The sequence below is a fragment of the Syngnathus leptorhynchus genome, chromosome 9 (genome assembly GCF_054491065.1).
Source record: "Syngnathus leptorhynchus isolate UIUO chromosome 9, UIUO_Slep, whole genome shotgun sequence".
NCBI classification, from domain to species: Eukaryota; Metazoa; Chordata; class Actinopteri; order Syngnathiformes; family Syngnathidae; genus Syngnathus; species Syngnathus leptorhynchus.
In genome coordinates, this window is record NC_141203.1 from 13,147,193 (window position 1) to 13,161,780 (window position 14,588).

Below are 14,588 nucleotides of genomic sequence, written 5' to 3' on the forward strand. Positions count from 1 at the left end.
CTTTAGATAGTGTCCTAAAATACCTTGTGCTGCTTGCCATCAATGCAAAGGCGAGCGAGCGAGCGAGCGCCAGCCAGCCAGCCAGCGCCAGCCAGCCAGCGGGTGGACGAGAGCTATTTGCTTTGGAAATAATTGCAACGGGGTGCAACTCCACAGCATTTACTGCGACAATTTCCGAAATGTCCTCTAAATCCAATTTGGATGATCACAGCCTCCCTCCCACTTTGCAAGTAATTGCTCATTGCCGACTCGCTAATGGCTTCTTCTCATTTGGCCGCCAACAACTGTCCTTCAAAGAAATCCACCCGTCCGTTTGCAACAGCGCTTGTCCTCATTACCATCACGACTGGATGGATGGATGGATGGATGGATGGATGGATGGATGGATGGATGGATGGATGGATGGATGGACGGACGGACGGATGGATGGACAGCCAGGCGGACAGACCTTCTCGAGCAGTCCGAGATCAACTCGGCAGTGGCGCTTCAAACAAACATCTGTCAAGGCTGGCAAAGGGACAGGAAATAGCAGCGGCGGCCCGCTCAACGGGAGCCTACTCGGCAATTTCCTGCTCGCCTTTCCACTTAAGTGGGAGCGCAGCGTTTTAGTTGCTATGCAAAACAACAGAAAATATTTGGGATAATGATGCCAAGAAAAAGCACAGCTTCAATCAGTGGCCCCCGCCCCATTTCGTTACCATAACGACTAGAAACAAGATGGCACGGACAGGAAGGAGTGTATTTTCCTTTCCATTTGCAGCACTTCACGTCGCTAAATGAATCAATGAGTGTAGCAGCAACTCGTATTTACCTTCTTTGAGACATCTTCACGACTCTTGATGAACGCCTTGATCTTGGAAAAGAGAAAACATGTCAGTATGTGTGCTTCCAAGAAAATGAGATTGCAGCTCTGCTTACCTTCTGACATTTCAGCTAGTGACTTGTTGAAAGTGACGTAGTTGGCGCTAAGAGTGCATGTCATCCAGGTCACTTCTTTAATGATGGTGGACTACAAGAGGCGATGCTCCACTTTTGAGGTTTTATTTATTACTCATCCGTTTCAAGTCATTACAGAAGATCCTTTGTGGGTTCTTAAAGGGTTTTTTCTCCATATGATTAATTTCCAGTGAAAGTTTTGCATTTGATTCACAACACTAAACTGTGCAGACAAAACACGTTGACACGATAGCACAAAAATATTGTGTTGCGTTACCACGCGTAGCCATCGGCCTCACGCTTTCCAATTGGTATCATCAAGTGGCAGATTTGGCAGATTTGAAAATCACATATCGTCACAGGCCCTGTTGTTCCAAATACGATTAGGAGTACATCCAATAAAAACAGTGTTGCTGGACACGTCCACGTAGACACTCAACTAAATTGGCACGTCATCACACAGCTTTTGCAATCCAGCAAATGAGTCCCACTTTCTGCCTTTCCAAAGGACCACTCGGGCTGTTATTTGTTTCCAAAGAGGCACTTGAAATGAAATGATGATTCCACACGAGAGCACGGCTCATCGAGTGTTAAGGTCAGCAGCGCTGTATGCTTAGCCCTCCCGTAAATCCGCCACCGTTTTGCATTCTTGCCGAGTGGCGGGAGGGAGGGTGGAGCGAGGCACGAGCTCAGTGTTAACGGCCAGTAAAATAGACAGCCGGCCGCTTGGTCCGTATAGCTTGCCGAGAAAATGATGTGGCAGGGATCGCTAATTTGCGTGAGGCAGGCTACCCAAGCCAGCTCCTGTGAAGGCATCTGGTGTCCACACAGACTGAGGTCAATTGAAAGCTTTCCCCCACAATCGAAAAGGAGACAGCTTGCCACTGTGCCCCCCCCCCAAAAAAAAAAAAAAAAAAAGAAAACGCTTGGCTGTGTCATTTTGCACTTGACGGGAGGGGCAACATGTCACATTCAAAAGACAACTTTTGCCTTCATGATGTCCTTTTGATTCAATGTGAATGAGCAACTGGGGGGTCCAAGTGAGAAGGGAGAGGACATTGAAAAAAAGAAGAAGAGGTTGAGGACGACCCGAAGGCTTCCCGTAGTGTACTGCATTGGCTTGTACTTTGGGCTGGAATGCGTGACGACTGGCAGGAGATGAGGCTGAGCTTCAACAGTCCGTGGGTACAAGGCAGTGTAGGACTTTATACACAGTGAACAGTATCATGCCATCAATTGAAAATCAGAAAAAGGCTTGGAGCCCCGTCGACGAGCTTACTTGGGGCAGAGCTATAGACAGACAGCGGAAGGCAAACTCGGCTCACCCACCGGCTCGCTCCTCGTCGGCAGCACTTTGTGCGGGTACAGCGAGCGAGTGCTCGGAACGCGACAAATCTCAAATCCTCTTTCTACGTTGAAACGCACGGAGAAGCCGTTTATCCGTTGCGGGTCGTGAGAAAAATTGCACTTCAAACAACATAGTGAAATGACAGAGAAGGTAAAATGTTCAATTTGACGCTTCCACGTCCATTGACGTTGTACTGCTTCTCGTCCACTAGAGGGCAGTATTCTGCTTTAAAAATACTGCAGAAAAATCAAACGCACCAAGCTCAGTAAGGCACAGTAATATTCAGACATTTTTCAGAGGACCTTGGCTATTCACTGGGGATTGGGCTGGAGCCCCACCGCTATACGTGTTGCTGCACCGTCGGTGTGCGACATCGCCCTTGCTTAAAGGGTTACAACTTCCGCGAGCCCGGCCGTCTTTGGCAATTCAACCGCTCGTCAGTCGAGGCGCCAGTGCGGTTCGCCGAGTCGTGTATATCTATGGCTCTGCTCCGCCGAGCGTTCGCAAAAAAAGACCTTTGAGTGGCGAGGCTTGTTGGAAAAAATGAAAATAAAACCAAAAACACAAGCGACTACCGTCAGAGACAACATAACGCCAGGGGGGCCAGGGCTCCCAACAGGAAGTACGTCACTCTGTATAGATGGAACGGGCAGAAGATCACCATAGCGATGGACACGGGCAACAGGAGAAATGACATCAGGGGCAGCAGTTTACTGGGGGGGAGGGAAAGGCCAAGTCTTTGTTGGGATGCTGTGGCTGGGCGAGCGAGCGAGCGAGCGAGCGCGCACCTACCTGTCGGTGAGCCTCTGACTGTCGCAATTGACGAGCCTCAAGTAGACGCCGCACAGGGGGACAAAGTACGGCCAATACGGGTCCTGATTCAGCTGGGTGGAGTAGCTGCCAAAGAACAGAGAGCAACGAGTAAAAAAAAAAAAAAATCATCTTAACTTTGTCCGCAGATTCCACGACATCAAAGTCCAGCACTTGCATTCTAAAAATCAAATGAAACGGAATACTCCTTTATCGTGCCGAAACGCACCTCAGGTTACGGCTCCAGTAGACGAGCGAGGGCGCGCTGAGGACGACGGGGACGGTGAAAAGCGCCGACAGACACAGGTGGAGCTGCAGGTCATCACGGATTTCCCGCAAAACACACTCTGACAGCAGGGGCCTACTCTCGCATTCTCTGGACTCCATTCCGGAATGTTTTCCGTGCGTCTGAGGGGCCTGGGAAGCGGGAAAAATGGAAATTTCTGCCCGTCTTCAATTGCATCGCGTCGTTGACGTGGCCTCACCAGATTGAGTATGTGACGCAAGGATCTTTCTGTCATCTGTAGTCTCAGTACCTGGACACACAATTGCAAAGAAGCGGCGGAACATGATGTACATTCGTGTTATGATTCAAACAAAAAAGGGAAAATGTTCCGTTTTTTCCATTCACTCACCCTGTACAGGTGAATGCCAAAGGCAGCCATGATTGAAATTGCTCCGCAGGTGTTCCAGCCCAAAATGGTCAGAAGTACCATGATGATGAGTTGAACGGGGAGGCGCAGAGTGCCGCAGTGTCTTGAGATGGACGATCTGAACAATGAATAATATTGTGTTTCTTTCAAACACCCAAAAATGTCCATGCTGCGCGTTTAACCATCAACTGCCCTTTTTTATTGCTCTTTGAAATGTACCCAACTCGACTAAATAGTTTGCCTCCATCTAGTGGTCGACGGTGGAATTGAATCCAAAATCGACAAGCGTGACTAGACAAAAAAGAAAGACTGAATTGTTGGTACCTGTGCAGCAGAGCTAAGAACAACGAAAGAAGGCGCGTGCTGAGTCGGAGCAGCACGGTGCCCCAGTAGGCCACGGCTGCGCCCATGACGTAGAGGAGCGGGTGCAGGAGGTACGGCCACTCGGCGCACGGCACCGCGCCGCCCTCCTCCGCCAGCGTGTCGGGAAAGATGGGAGGGGCCACGTCCATCATGGGAAGGCACAGCAACGTCCACGTGTTTTTCATCCAACTACAACTGATGAGCAGAGAAGACGTTCAACGAGGCTGACGTGCCCGCGGCGGCGGCGGCGCGCCCACCTGAAGAGGATGTGGAGGATGTAAACGGACAAGTTGACTTTATGCGGTTGCAGGCCACTGCGGAGCGCCAGGCTCATGGACACAGCTCGGCGCCACTTGCAGATGTTGGAGAGTTGCGCGCCGCAGGCCAGCAGGAGAGTTACGGTGGTGTACACCGGCACCATGGGGATGAAGAAGCGCAGGACCTGTGCCAGGCCAGGAAACAAAGTTCAGCCTGTCAAGACTGCGGGGCGGGGCGGGCTAGCACACTTTTACTCTCCTGCTATGTTTTGACTCAAGGGCTTGCTTAGCAATCAAAATAGGAAAAGAATAAAATCCCAATCACCATCTCCAAAACAAAACAATTACCTGTCCCAACACCTTGGGTAAAGACGTCCTCACTGACACCTGGATGATAAAGACAAAATATGAACAGATAGGAGGTCGACGGTCCGCAAGAAATGGAAACAAAAACGTGGCTTTTTTGGGGTTCCATTTCTGACACTTCACATGTCAACTGCTTCAAAGTTAGCGTGCGCAACCTTATACTGGCAGTTGGGGGCAGTGTGGAGCTGAAGGTGGACACTGGACTCGTTGTCGGGACGATTCGTGTGGAGCATCGCCGAGATTTCCGTCAGCGACGGGGTACTGGCGCAACGATCGCACATGTAGCAGCGGGTCAGAATGTGAAGACGGATGACAATGGCGACTAATGATGGCTCACCTGGCGCTTGTCAAAACATCTTCAAAGAACCACGGCACCTTCATTCTGTAGACACTCGGCAATCGAAAGACTGGGCAAGAAAAAAAAGTGGGTTTTTTTTTCCTACCGCGGCCCAAAGGTTTGCTTAAATGAAAGGGGGTCAAGGCTTGCTTAAATGAAAGGGGGTCAAGGCTTACCATTGTCTCGCTTACACTCACTCGCGATGTTAATCCTGAAAGCCTGATAGACCTAAACACAAACACGGCAGATGTCAGCGGCGCAGCGATGATCACGTCTCTCTCGCCGCGTACCTCGTGAAAATGTTGCAGCTTGATGCTGTGGAAAAGTCCACTGGAGCTCACGGTGACTTCGCTGAGCGTCAAACCTGAAACATTTATTTTTATTTGGAAATGTGCTCTGGTCTTCCACGGAGCGCAGACCACTCACTCACCAAAGGATAAAACATGCGGGACAGGAAGTGACAGAGTCAACGATTCTTGCCGCTGCCACTCGCACTCCAGCGTGAACTGGGAGCCACCAAATCACAAGGCGGGTCAGGCGAGCGGACTTTCGAGTTACGCTTATCTCGAGTCAAGCGGCCGCCACCTGTTTGCCGTTGGGGTCGGAGGCCGACACCGCCAGATGAGTGAACGGAGACAAGTCGCCGAGGCTCAGCGTCAGCACCTGGACGGACGGACGGGACAAATCAACGAGCGGCACGAGCGGCGCTCGGACGCTCCGTGTCCGCCGATCACCTTGTACGCAGGAAGAAGCTCCGTCGCCTTGGACAAATCCACCGCGTGCTCACTGCGGAAAGAAAGATTTCGACTACGCTACGGGACGGCCACACCATTACGCGTGGAATGTCGGCGCTGGGCGAGTAGCGCCGGCCGGCCGGCGCGCTTACCACAAAGAAGCGTTCTGCCTCACGCAGCCGTACACCCAGCTGCTCGTGTCCTGGCGAACACGCGCGAATTAACGTGCGGATGATATTTTCTTAGGCTAATTACGGCCATGGTTTCGGCGCAACTCACCCAGTTGTTGCTCCGACAGTAGAAATGGCTGTAGGCCTTCCTGCGACCGGAGAGGGCGAACACAAAGTATTTGACCTCGGCTTCCTGGAAGCGCAGAGCCCAGCGGGGTGCTTGCAGTCAAGGCAGCAAAAGTCTTCTTACATGCCAAATTGCCCGGCGTACCTTTGGCGTGCGATAAGACAGACGCAGAGTGTTCACTTCGCTCCAAGCCTCCGCGGCGTCTGAAACCGTCCAAAATGGTTTGGAAAATTAGGAAATGAATATGAGGCCATTGGGTCAATATAAAAAGTACCTTGCGGGGAAAAAGCAGCTTCTTGAGTGTCTCCCAACATTTGGGCAGAGTGTCTCATGAAATGGTGTTTGAGCACAGCGCTCTTCTTAGCCAGGTTGTCTGTGAACTGAAAGGAAAAAAAAAAAAAAAAAAAAAGATTGCATTACATGCCAAATTTCAACGCAAACATAACCAGACACAGCCACCGACTTGTCTCGTTTTGGGGTCGATGAGGTCGTAGAAAGCTCTGACCGTAGCGAGAACGAGCTCTTTGCACCTGGTTGGGAAAATAAGAACATACACCATCTGCTTGATAGCTTCATTCAAAAATAATAACAAACGGGTGGTTGTTTGTGTTTACCACACGATGGATAGGTGGTCAGTGGAAACCCACGTCCTCGGAACTGCGGTGGCCTTGGGGGAGGGGAGAGACGTGTTAACAAGTAACAGGCAGAAAGAAAAACAGGTCCGGTGAGATTTCCTGTAGTGTAGGTGCCAAGTGTGCAAAGGCAAAAGAGCGCAAAACTCATCATCCCACTTGGAAATGCAGGTGGAACCAAATGTTGGTTTGCTTTTGGTGATGCACAACATTCAACTCACCACCAATGACAACTTTGTGGGGTCTCCCGGAGAGCAAGGTATGGAGGTGAGACCCGAGCGCACTTGGAAATCGCGGTGTCCGCCGCCAATGGACACCACCGTCACGTTCTTGAGCCCGTCCGCCTGCTCCGCCCACTTTTTCCTCAGAGCCGAATAGAAATCTGGCGGCAAACAGACAGTGGGTCAGAATAGGACGCAACTCCGTGGCTGCGTTGCGCTTACCTCGCAGGTAATGGTCCAAAACCAGCACCGGGGCCAAGTGAGGGGTGGCCTGGGTGATGATGAGATGGACCAGAGCCGTGTCGAAGTTGGGCAGCGTGAAGAGCGCCCGGGCGAGCAGCCCGCCCATAGAGTGGCCCACGAGCAGCACGCTCTTGGGGGGCGTCTTCAAGTGCTACGCAAACAAGCAGAGCGTCTCAAACCAAACGTTTGCGCTGTCCTCAAACCTTTTCCAGGCCCAACCTTGTAAAGTTTGAGAATAGCCTTGATGCTCTCGTGGAGGAAGTGCGTCTGCCGCTGCAAACTGCCGCCGTAGAGGGCCACCAGTTCCTCGTTGAAGTCCACGGCAAACACGTTGAAATGGAGAGCGCCTTCTGCGTTCTCCGCCTTCCTCAAGGCCACGGAGCCCAGAGAACGCGCTGCGAGGCGCAAAGCAGATCGTTCCTGGTTTGCCATTTCAAGTCTGACTACGAGACGTGCCGGTTGAAAAAAAATATTCTCAATTCCCGGTGGCATCGGTACCTTGCTTGTAGCTTCCGGAGTTTCCGTGCAGGAAGATGACGGGGGCGCCAAAGAGCTGCAGCTCGCGGGACTCCTGAGTGTACGCTCCCTCCCCGTACAGATAGAGCCCGTACGCCGGGTACTGCCGGGTCACGCGACGAGGCAAAGGCACACGCTGGACAGACCAACAGAGGATTTTTTGGAATGCAGCCTTATTACGGAATTCTGCCTGGTGAGAACTTTGCGTTTTACTTGTCGCGTGAAGCCTGCTGGAAAAAACACAAAACTCCCGCCTGACTTGCTTGACAACTACGGCATTCCTCCATTGTTGTCAGGAAAAGCGGCGTGCCCACGCTCGAGTGGCAAGTATTCATCCTTTGCCACGGAGGGTCGGACTAACCCGTAACACTAAAACATCAACGAGCGACTGCCCTATTTTGTTTATGTCACAGCACCAGGCCAAAATTAGAAACAGCCTCTGTTGAATGTTTCACCGAGATCTACCAAATGTTGCAACAGCCAGAGACCTAGAAAGGTCACTGGAGCTCTACTCTAAACTCAACAGGAACGTAGGCCATTGTTTCTTGAATTTCCTTTGAAATTTTGCTTCACTTTTGACCTTTGACTGAGGTCCAGGGCTCCGAGGGCCCTTTCTATAGCTGCTCGCAGCCCATGTGCACGTGTTCTTATTTTCATATGCTTAATTGCTCAAAGTCATATAAAACAACAATAATAAAAGGCTTCGGAATCTGTCACTTGTGTATTCCTAGAGACTTATGTACTTCTTGGCCAATCAACATATTGACGGTGGATTTATTAGGACGTAGGTCGGTCTTTGTGACGTCAGTAGAAATTCGGGTGGCGTCGTAGTAAGGAATCTCCGCTCCGTCCCTTGTGCAATTAGACATGTCGCGGAATGGCGGCCTCACTCATTCTTCACCACCTTTGTATTTGACTGAATTAGTTCTGACGCTTCGCAGCCTATGGATACCTACCAGGTACTCGGGGTATTGGAACATGTAGGTCATACTGCATCGGTTCTCCTCGAAGCCAGTCAGCACCTCTCTCACGCCGAGAGCGACGAGCCCCAAAGCCAAGCCGTAAAAGAGCAGCGTCGCCGTTTTCGTGCTTCTTCCCCACTTTCCTAACCACTCGCATCTTCCCGGGGGTTGCGTGTCACTTGTCATGTTGCCCCCTCGACGAGACTCTCCGCCGGGCTGTCACACACAGCCACCGGAAGCAACTGGCACCATGGCGACGGAGGAGGCACTGATACGTCACTTCCGCAATATGGCGGAAGTGATGGAAGGAACACTTGGGGGGGGGGGAAATGAGGCACGGCTGCAAATGCCCACTAGATGGCAGTGTTGTATTAAAGTTCAGTTCCTTGGCTTCTTATTTGGATACAAATCGTTGATTCTCGTGAGTATAAAATGAATCAATGTGAGAGTGAGTGCGTGTGTGAAAGAGCCTCAGACGTTGTGCGTGAGAGTCTGTTTCATCCAAAATCATCTATTTTATGTCATTTATCACTTTGTGTCAGTATACAATTGCCTCTGCCTTATTGAATTCCGAATAACAAATTGAATTTGAACTCAAAAGCCATGGCTTAATGACAAGTAATTATTAGGTCTACAATTATTATTTAATCTATGTAAAGAAGGGGTTTGGTTTTAAAAAAGTAATATATTTTTTTTTTAAATCGCAATGCTGTGACAGATGTTATTCCAAACTGAATAAATCCTGTTAGCAAAAATAAATAAAGGAGAAATTGCAGATGCATCAATGGGTAAAACCATTTTCTTGACGTGTTATTTGAAATGAAATTGCCACCTCGCCGATGCAAATGGCGCACAAGCACATTAGGTTTTGTGCAAACAAGGTCAGGTTTGCTTCCGCTGGTTGCGCAATCGCCGGACGAAAAGTCAATCTATCCACAATCTGCCCGTGACCCAGACGGCCCCCCCTCCCCTCCCCACTCCATCCCTTTACGGTTTGACAAGGAAAGAAAAAAAAAAGTGATCATGGTTCAAAGTCATTGTTGGCCTGGCCAGCCAATCATCGTTTTGGACGCCACCTTCAAAAAAGTGTGTGCGTATAAAAGCGCGCGCGCTAATCAAGTGATGCCAATCAGTGTTTGGACTTGACTCCTAAAGCACACACGCGTGTTTTTTTTTTTTCTATTGCGGGGTGCACAATGCGTTTCTCTCACGTCGGCTTGACTTTGCTGCTGCTTTTGGCTGTAGTGTGCCTGTGCGAGCAGCAGACGCAAACGCAAACGCAGACGCAGCAGTCTTCCGGCGGGCCGGAGGAGACGTCGGAGTCGTGCTCCACCTGCGACATGCGGCAGCAAATCAAAAGCATGCGTCTCAACGCCATCAAGTCCCAAATCCTCAGCAAGTTGCGCATGAAGGAGGCGCCCAACATCAGCCGCGACGTGGTCAGGCAGCTCCTGCCCAGGGCGCCGCCGCTGCAGCAGCTGCTGGACCAGTACGACGTCCTGGGGGACGACAACCGGGACGTGGTCGCAGACGAGGACGATGAGCACGCCGTCACCGAGACCATCATGTTGATGGCCACGGAACGTAAGTGCATCTCGAATTGGAAGTGACTTTTACGCGCGGACTTTGGTTTGACTTGGAACGAGCAGCTAAGCAGTAATCGCTCGCTGAATGAATGTCTGCATGCACGAAGAGGAAGGCAGCTCAGTCATCCATTCATTGTCTGTCGTTGCGGTCTCCTTCAGCCGATCCGGCGGTGCAAAGCGACGGCTGGCCCAAATGCTGCCTCTTCTCGCTGACGCCCAAGTTCCAGGCGAGCCGCGTGTTGCGGGCGCAGCTCTGGGTGTACCTGCGGGCGGCCGAGGAGGCCAGCGCCGTCTTCCTGCAGATCTCCCGCTTGACGTTGGATGGCGGGCGGCACGCGCGCGTGCGCTCGCTCAAACTGGACGTGAAGGCCGGCCTGGCCTCCTGGCAGAGCATCGACGTCAAGCAAGTGCTGAGCGTGTGGCTGCGCCAGCCCGACACCAACTGGGGCATCCACATCAACGCCTACGACAACGTCGGCAACGACCTGGCCGTCACCTCCGCCGAGCCGGGCGAGGAAGGACTGGTAAGATTCGCGCCGAAATTTGTCGACCCTCGGAGAAATGCACAAGGCTTCGCAACACTGAAAGCAAAAAAAAAAAAAGGGATTGAAGGTTTCATACTGTTCTGACTGCGCCCGCTGCCAAAAGAGAACCTGCGCACCATCCACTTCTGATGGGCACTGGTTGTTCTACTTCCAAAATGTTGCTCATGTAAACTGCATTGGTTTGTTTGTATTATGATAGTTTAATAGTAATCATAAATATAATAATAATCCTCCTCCTCCTCTTCATCCCATTCAATAACAATAATAATTGTCTGCTGCTTAAATAGGATTATTTGAAATTAGAACTTCATATTTATTGAAATGTGTATTTTTAAGCATATGAACAAAAACATGACTGTTCTTGTGAGATTATTACTTTTTTACGCACCAAAAATGTCATTTTTCTGGCAAAGATAACGTTGTTGTTTTTTTTCTCAGAAAAATATGCAAAACTGTTTCCTGCTTTTAAATTTGCCATTGTAACATAAGAACTTTTTTGGGATTAGACACGCTAGTTAGTAAGGGTGGAACAAAAGTGGATTTTTACCGCAAAACCATTCTAACCCTAACTGAATGGAATTGTTCCTCTTTCCCAAAACATTGATGCCTATTAACTGCGTTGGCACGCTCTTTCCACGTTTGTTTGTTTTTCTTTGCGTGTGTGTCTGCAGCAACCCTTCATGGAGGTGAAGCTGAGCGAGGCTCCGCGCCGCCTCCGCAGGGACTCGGGCCTGGACTGCGACGAGAACTCGCCAGAGTCTCGCTGCTGCCGCTACCCGCTCACCGTGGACTTTGAGGACTTCGGCTGGGACTGGATTATCGCTCCCAAGCGCTACAAGGCCAACTACTGCTCGGGCGAGTGCGAGTACATGCACCTGCAAAAGTACCCGCACACCCACCTGGTGAACAAGGCCAACCCCCGCGGCAACGCCGGCCCCTGCTGCACGCCCACCAAGATGTCGCCCATCAACATGCTCTACTTCAACCGCAAAGAGCAGATCATCTACGGCAAGATCCCGTCCATGGTGGTGGACCGCTGCGGCTGCTCCTGAAGCCCCTCCCCCCCGCCCCGTTACGAGAGAGTAGGGAGCCGATGAAAGGGGCCACCGTTGGCCCCGCAGACCTTTCCACCCCAAAACACTCTTTTTCCCGGTGCGGTTCGAGGCCCCGATAGGCCCAAAGCGCTCAGGCGGCTGGCTTACTGCCGCTTCCTTCCGAAGGAGACGCTAATCCAACGAGGCACATATCTGACCGAAGCAAAATGTTACAAAAAAGCCTCGTCCGGCTTTAACCAAAACACTTTCAAGCTACTCTTGCATCATTATCGTGAACAAAAAAAATGTCTGACGCGTGATTTGATTGAAAAGAAAATGACCAAGGCGTAAGAAAGTCTCACACACAACCCAGGCTAAACCTAACTCCTCTCCAACATACAAAGCTTGTCTCTCAAGCCAGATGTATCACTTTGACCTCCATATTTAGGCACTATGTTCTGGCGTCACGGTCCATTTTGCCGGCCAATGACGATAACGATGAAAAATGACAGACTGAGCACGGACAGAAGAGGATTTTCTTTGGTCGGCGTAATTGTCACTAACCGAGTCAGGTGCCCACCTCTGCTTGCTAACTTGCTCCTCCCAGACAAAGCTCGTCTGAGATTGTGATCGCTGATCCAAACAGACTAAATTCTTCAATCCTGTGTCCATAATCACACAGTTGAAAAGACTTTTTCTTCTCTTTTTTGATATGCACTAACTGGCTTTTGACTTTCTAATTTCCCCAACGTAAGGACTCGGGTTCTCAGCGTTGGTGGGGATGGACTCAAATGTTTTTCATTCACGACCGGATGCTTTTTCAAATCACACTCAATCGCAGGATTGAAAAGAACTCAAAGCGAAGGCACAAAGAATGCAGACAAAAGTGAATTTTGTCCGAACGTTGACATCCGAGTACTCGTCTGCGCAATGCGGTTTGCACTACGGCACACCAAAAGGAAACAGTTGGTGGCTACGAAAGTTGTAAAAACTGATTTTTATATGTTTATATCATATATATGCTTTTTTTTTTTTTTCTCTCCATAACCGCTTTCCGTACACACCAATCAAACTGCAAAAACAAAGTAACAGATGTAAAGCAGCAACTCCGTATATCGTACTTATTTTACCAAATAAAATGTTTAGCTTGGCTTTTGGTCTTTTGTTTTTAGCTAGCAGCCATTTTGGAAGCAATCTGAGTGAATTCCTTTTTGGCGGGTGCGGACAATATTCTTCCCTACGGTGTGTCAAGAGGTTTCTTTTCCCAAGGCATGGGTTCCGTTCCGACCCACGAGGCTCAACATTTGCAATGTTTTTTGCAAACTGCGTCCAATAAAAACCTCCATGTACGTGTCCCTCTTTTCCGGCCCTTCTGCTAATCGATATTTGGATTATTATATTTTTTTTTGCAGCTGTTGATTTACAAGCGGGCGCAAGGCTCGACTTGACGTACTCGAAGAGCTCGGCCTCAGCCGGCAGCTGAGAATCTGTATGTCTTCAGCACATGCTGTAAACCGAGAAGACACGTGGCGCCCGTCGTGTGAGCGAAAGGAACACGCAGGTCCTATCCACTGTACCTGATGGCAAAGGTGCAAATATGCTTTGAATCCCATGACTCAGCTGTTTGCTTCTCGTTGCCTAATGAGAGGATGTGAAGTGACAGCGTGACCTCCGGCGGGCCCGATGGAGACTCGACTTCCGCCCGGTAGAGGGCGAATTGAGCGCGGCCCCTGGAGAGTCGCTTCCTTTCCCCGCTGAGAGCTGGACCGGAGCCCGGCCACAAAAGCTTCGCTTTATACATTTTTGACATTTTGGCCTCTTCCTCCTCCTGATGCGAGAGTGCAGAAAACTGGGGATTTGAAATAAATGTGATATTTGAAAACAGATCTGCGTACTTTTGACTCCTTGAACAGGGCTTTACATTAGGACAATGACGCGTGGCGAGATATTGCTCAACCACGGCCTTCAAGTATCTCGAATGTGAAAAGAAACATCTTCTAAATCTGACAGCGTTAGGGTTGTTCTCGACCCAACCCGATACAGAAACGGTCGCGAATGGGTCTTGCCACATCCAATATGGCCGCCACGTCGGACCCGGGTTCTGATTGAAATGGATTTTGGTCGGTCCGTGTCATTATCGTGAATGGGGGTCACTGACTGACGACCGGCATAAACGGGGCCCGGTCCGGCCGGAAACTTGAAAAGACTGCATGGACTATTTCTGTGCAGTCAGAAGAGCCAAACCCAAAAGCACATCTGAGACCTTTCCCTCTGTCTCTCTCAAGAGAACTACAATTTTTATGATGATGAATATATTTGCAAAAACACTTGACAGGCAAACGAACCCAACGAGAGGGATCCTCGTCCTTACAAACAAACCATGGGCCGAGCGGCACTGCCCAAAGGTAAAAACAAAAAAAAACCAACCTCTTGCTAACATGGCAACTTTCTGTTTTGTCGGCATGACATATCGCGCGTGGGTCCCGAGCCAGGTTGAGGCGTCCTTTGCCGTTTATGACGGCGGCCTGAGCGCAGCGACATCTGTTTTGACGGCGGGACTCTGGAGGACTGCATCCGCCAGTGACATTCCAACTCTTGACAGGTGAGGAAGTGAGAGTGAGAGAACAGGGAAGAAGGATGTTAGGGGATACGCCAGTGCTCCAAGACAGCTGGAGACCCTGTTATTGGACACAAGACTTGTTGTCTAACATTAACAGAACTGGAATGGATGTGACCGGGACTCGTTTT

At 50.3% G+C, this 14,588-nt stretch overlaps 2 protein-coding genes across 2 annotated transcripts; one reads left to right on the forward strand and one right to left on the reverse strand.

The window, feature by feature from the left end:
* Positions 1 to 1,025: 1,025 nt before the first annotated feature.
* On the reverse strand, positions 1,026 to 8,923 carry pgap1 (post-GPI attachment to proteins inositol deacylase 1). Its single transcript, XM_085920127.1, has 26 exons — positions 8,670 to 8,923; positions 7,696 to 7,849; positions 7,417 to 7,592; positions 7,177 to 7,348; positions 6,955 to 7,115; positions 6,716 to 6,768; positions 6,565 to 6,631; positions 6,376 to 6,481; positions 6,246 to 6,304; positions 6,084 to 6,167; positions 5,957 to 6,006; positions 5,805 to 5,856; positions 5,656 to 5,733; positions 5,501 to 5,576; positions 5,361 to 5,434; positions 5,247 to 5,298; positions 5,071 to 5,140; positions 4,889 to 4,994; positions 4,716 to 4,754; positions 4,368 to 4,552; positions 4,072 to 4,305; positions 3,730 to 3,865; positions 3,580 to 3,630; positions 3,324 to 3,511; positions 3,077 to 3,181; positions 1,026 to 2,997 (listed from the first exon to the last, which is right to left on the reverse strand). The coding sequence occupies exons 1-26, from the start codon at positions 8,859 to 8,861 to the stop codon at positions 2,862 to 2,864; spliced, it is 2,856 nt and encodes a 951-aa protein (XP_085776253.1). The 5' UTR covers positions 8,862 to 8,923; the 3' UTR covers positions 1,026 to 2,861.
* An 892-nt stretch (positions 8,924 to 9,815) lies between these two features.
* mstnb (myostatin b) lies at positions 9,816 to 11,882 on the forward strand. The gene is made up of 3 exons (XM_085920131.1): positions 9,816 to 10,259; positions 10,421 to 10,785; positions 11,478 to 11,882. The coding sequence occupies exons 1-3, from the start codon at positions 9,872 to 9,874 to the stop codon at positions 11,856 to 11,858; spliced, it is 1,134 nt and encodes a 377-aa protein (XP_085776257.1). The 5' UTR covers positions 9,816 to 9,871; the 3' UTR covers positions 11,859 to 11,882.
* The last annotated feature ends 2,706 nt before the right edge of the window (positions 11,883 to 14,588 follow it).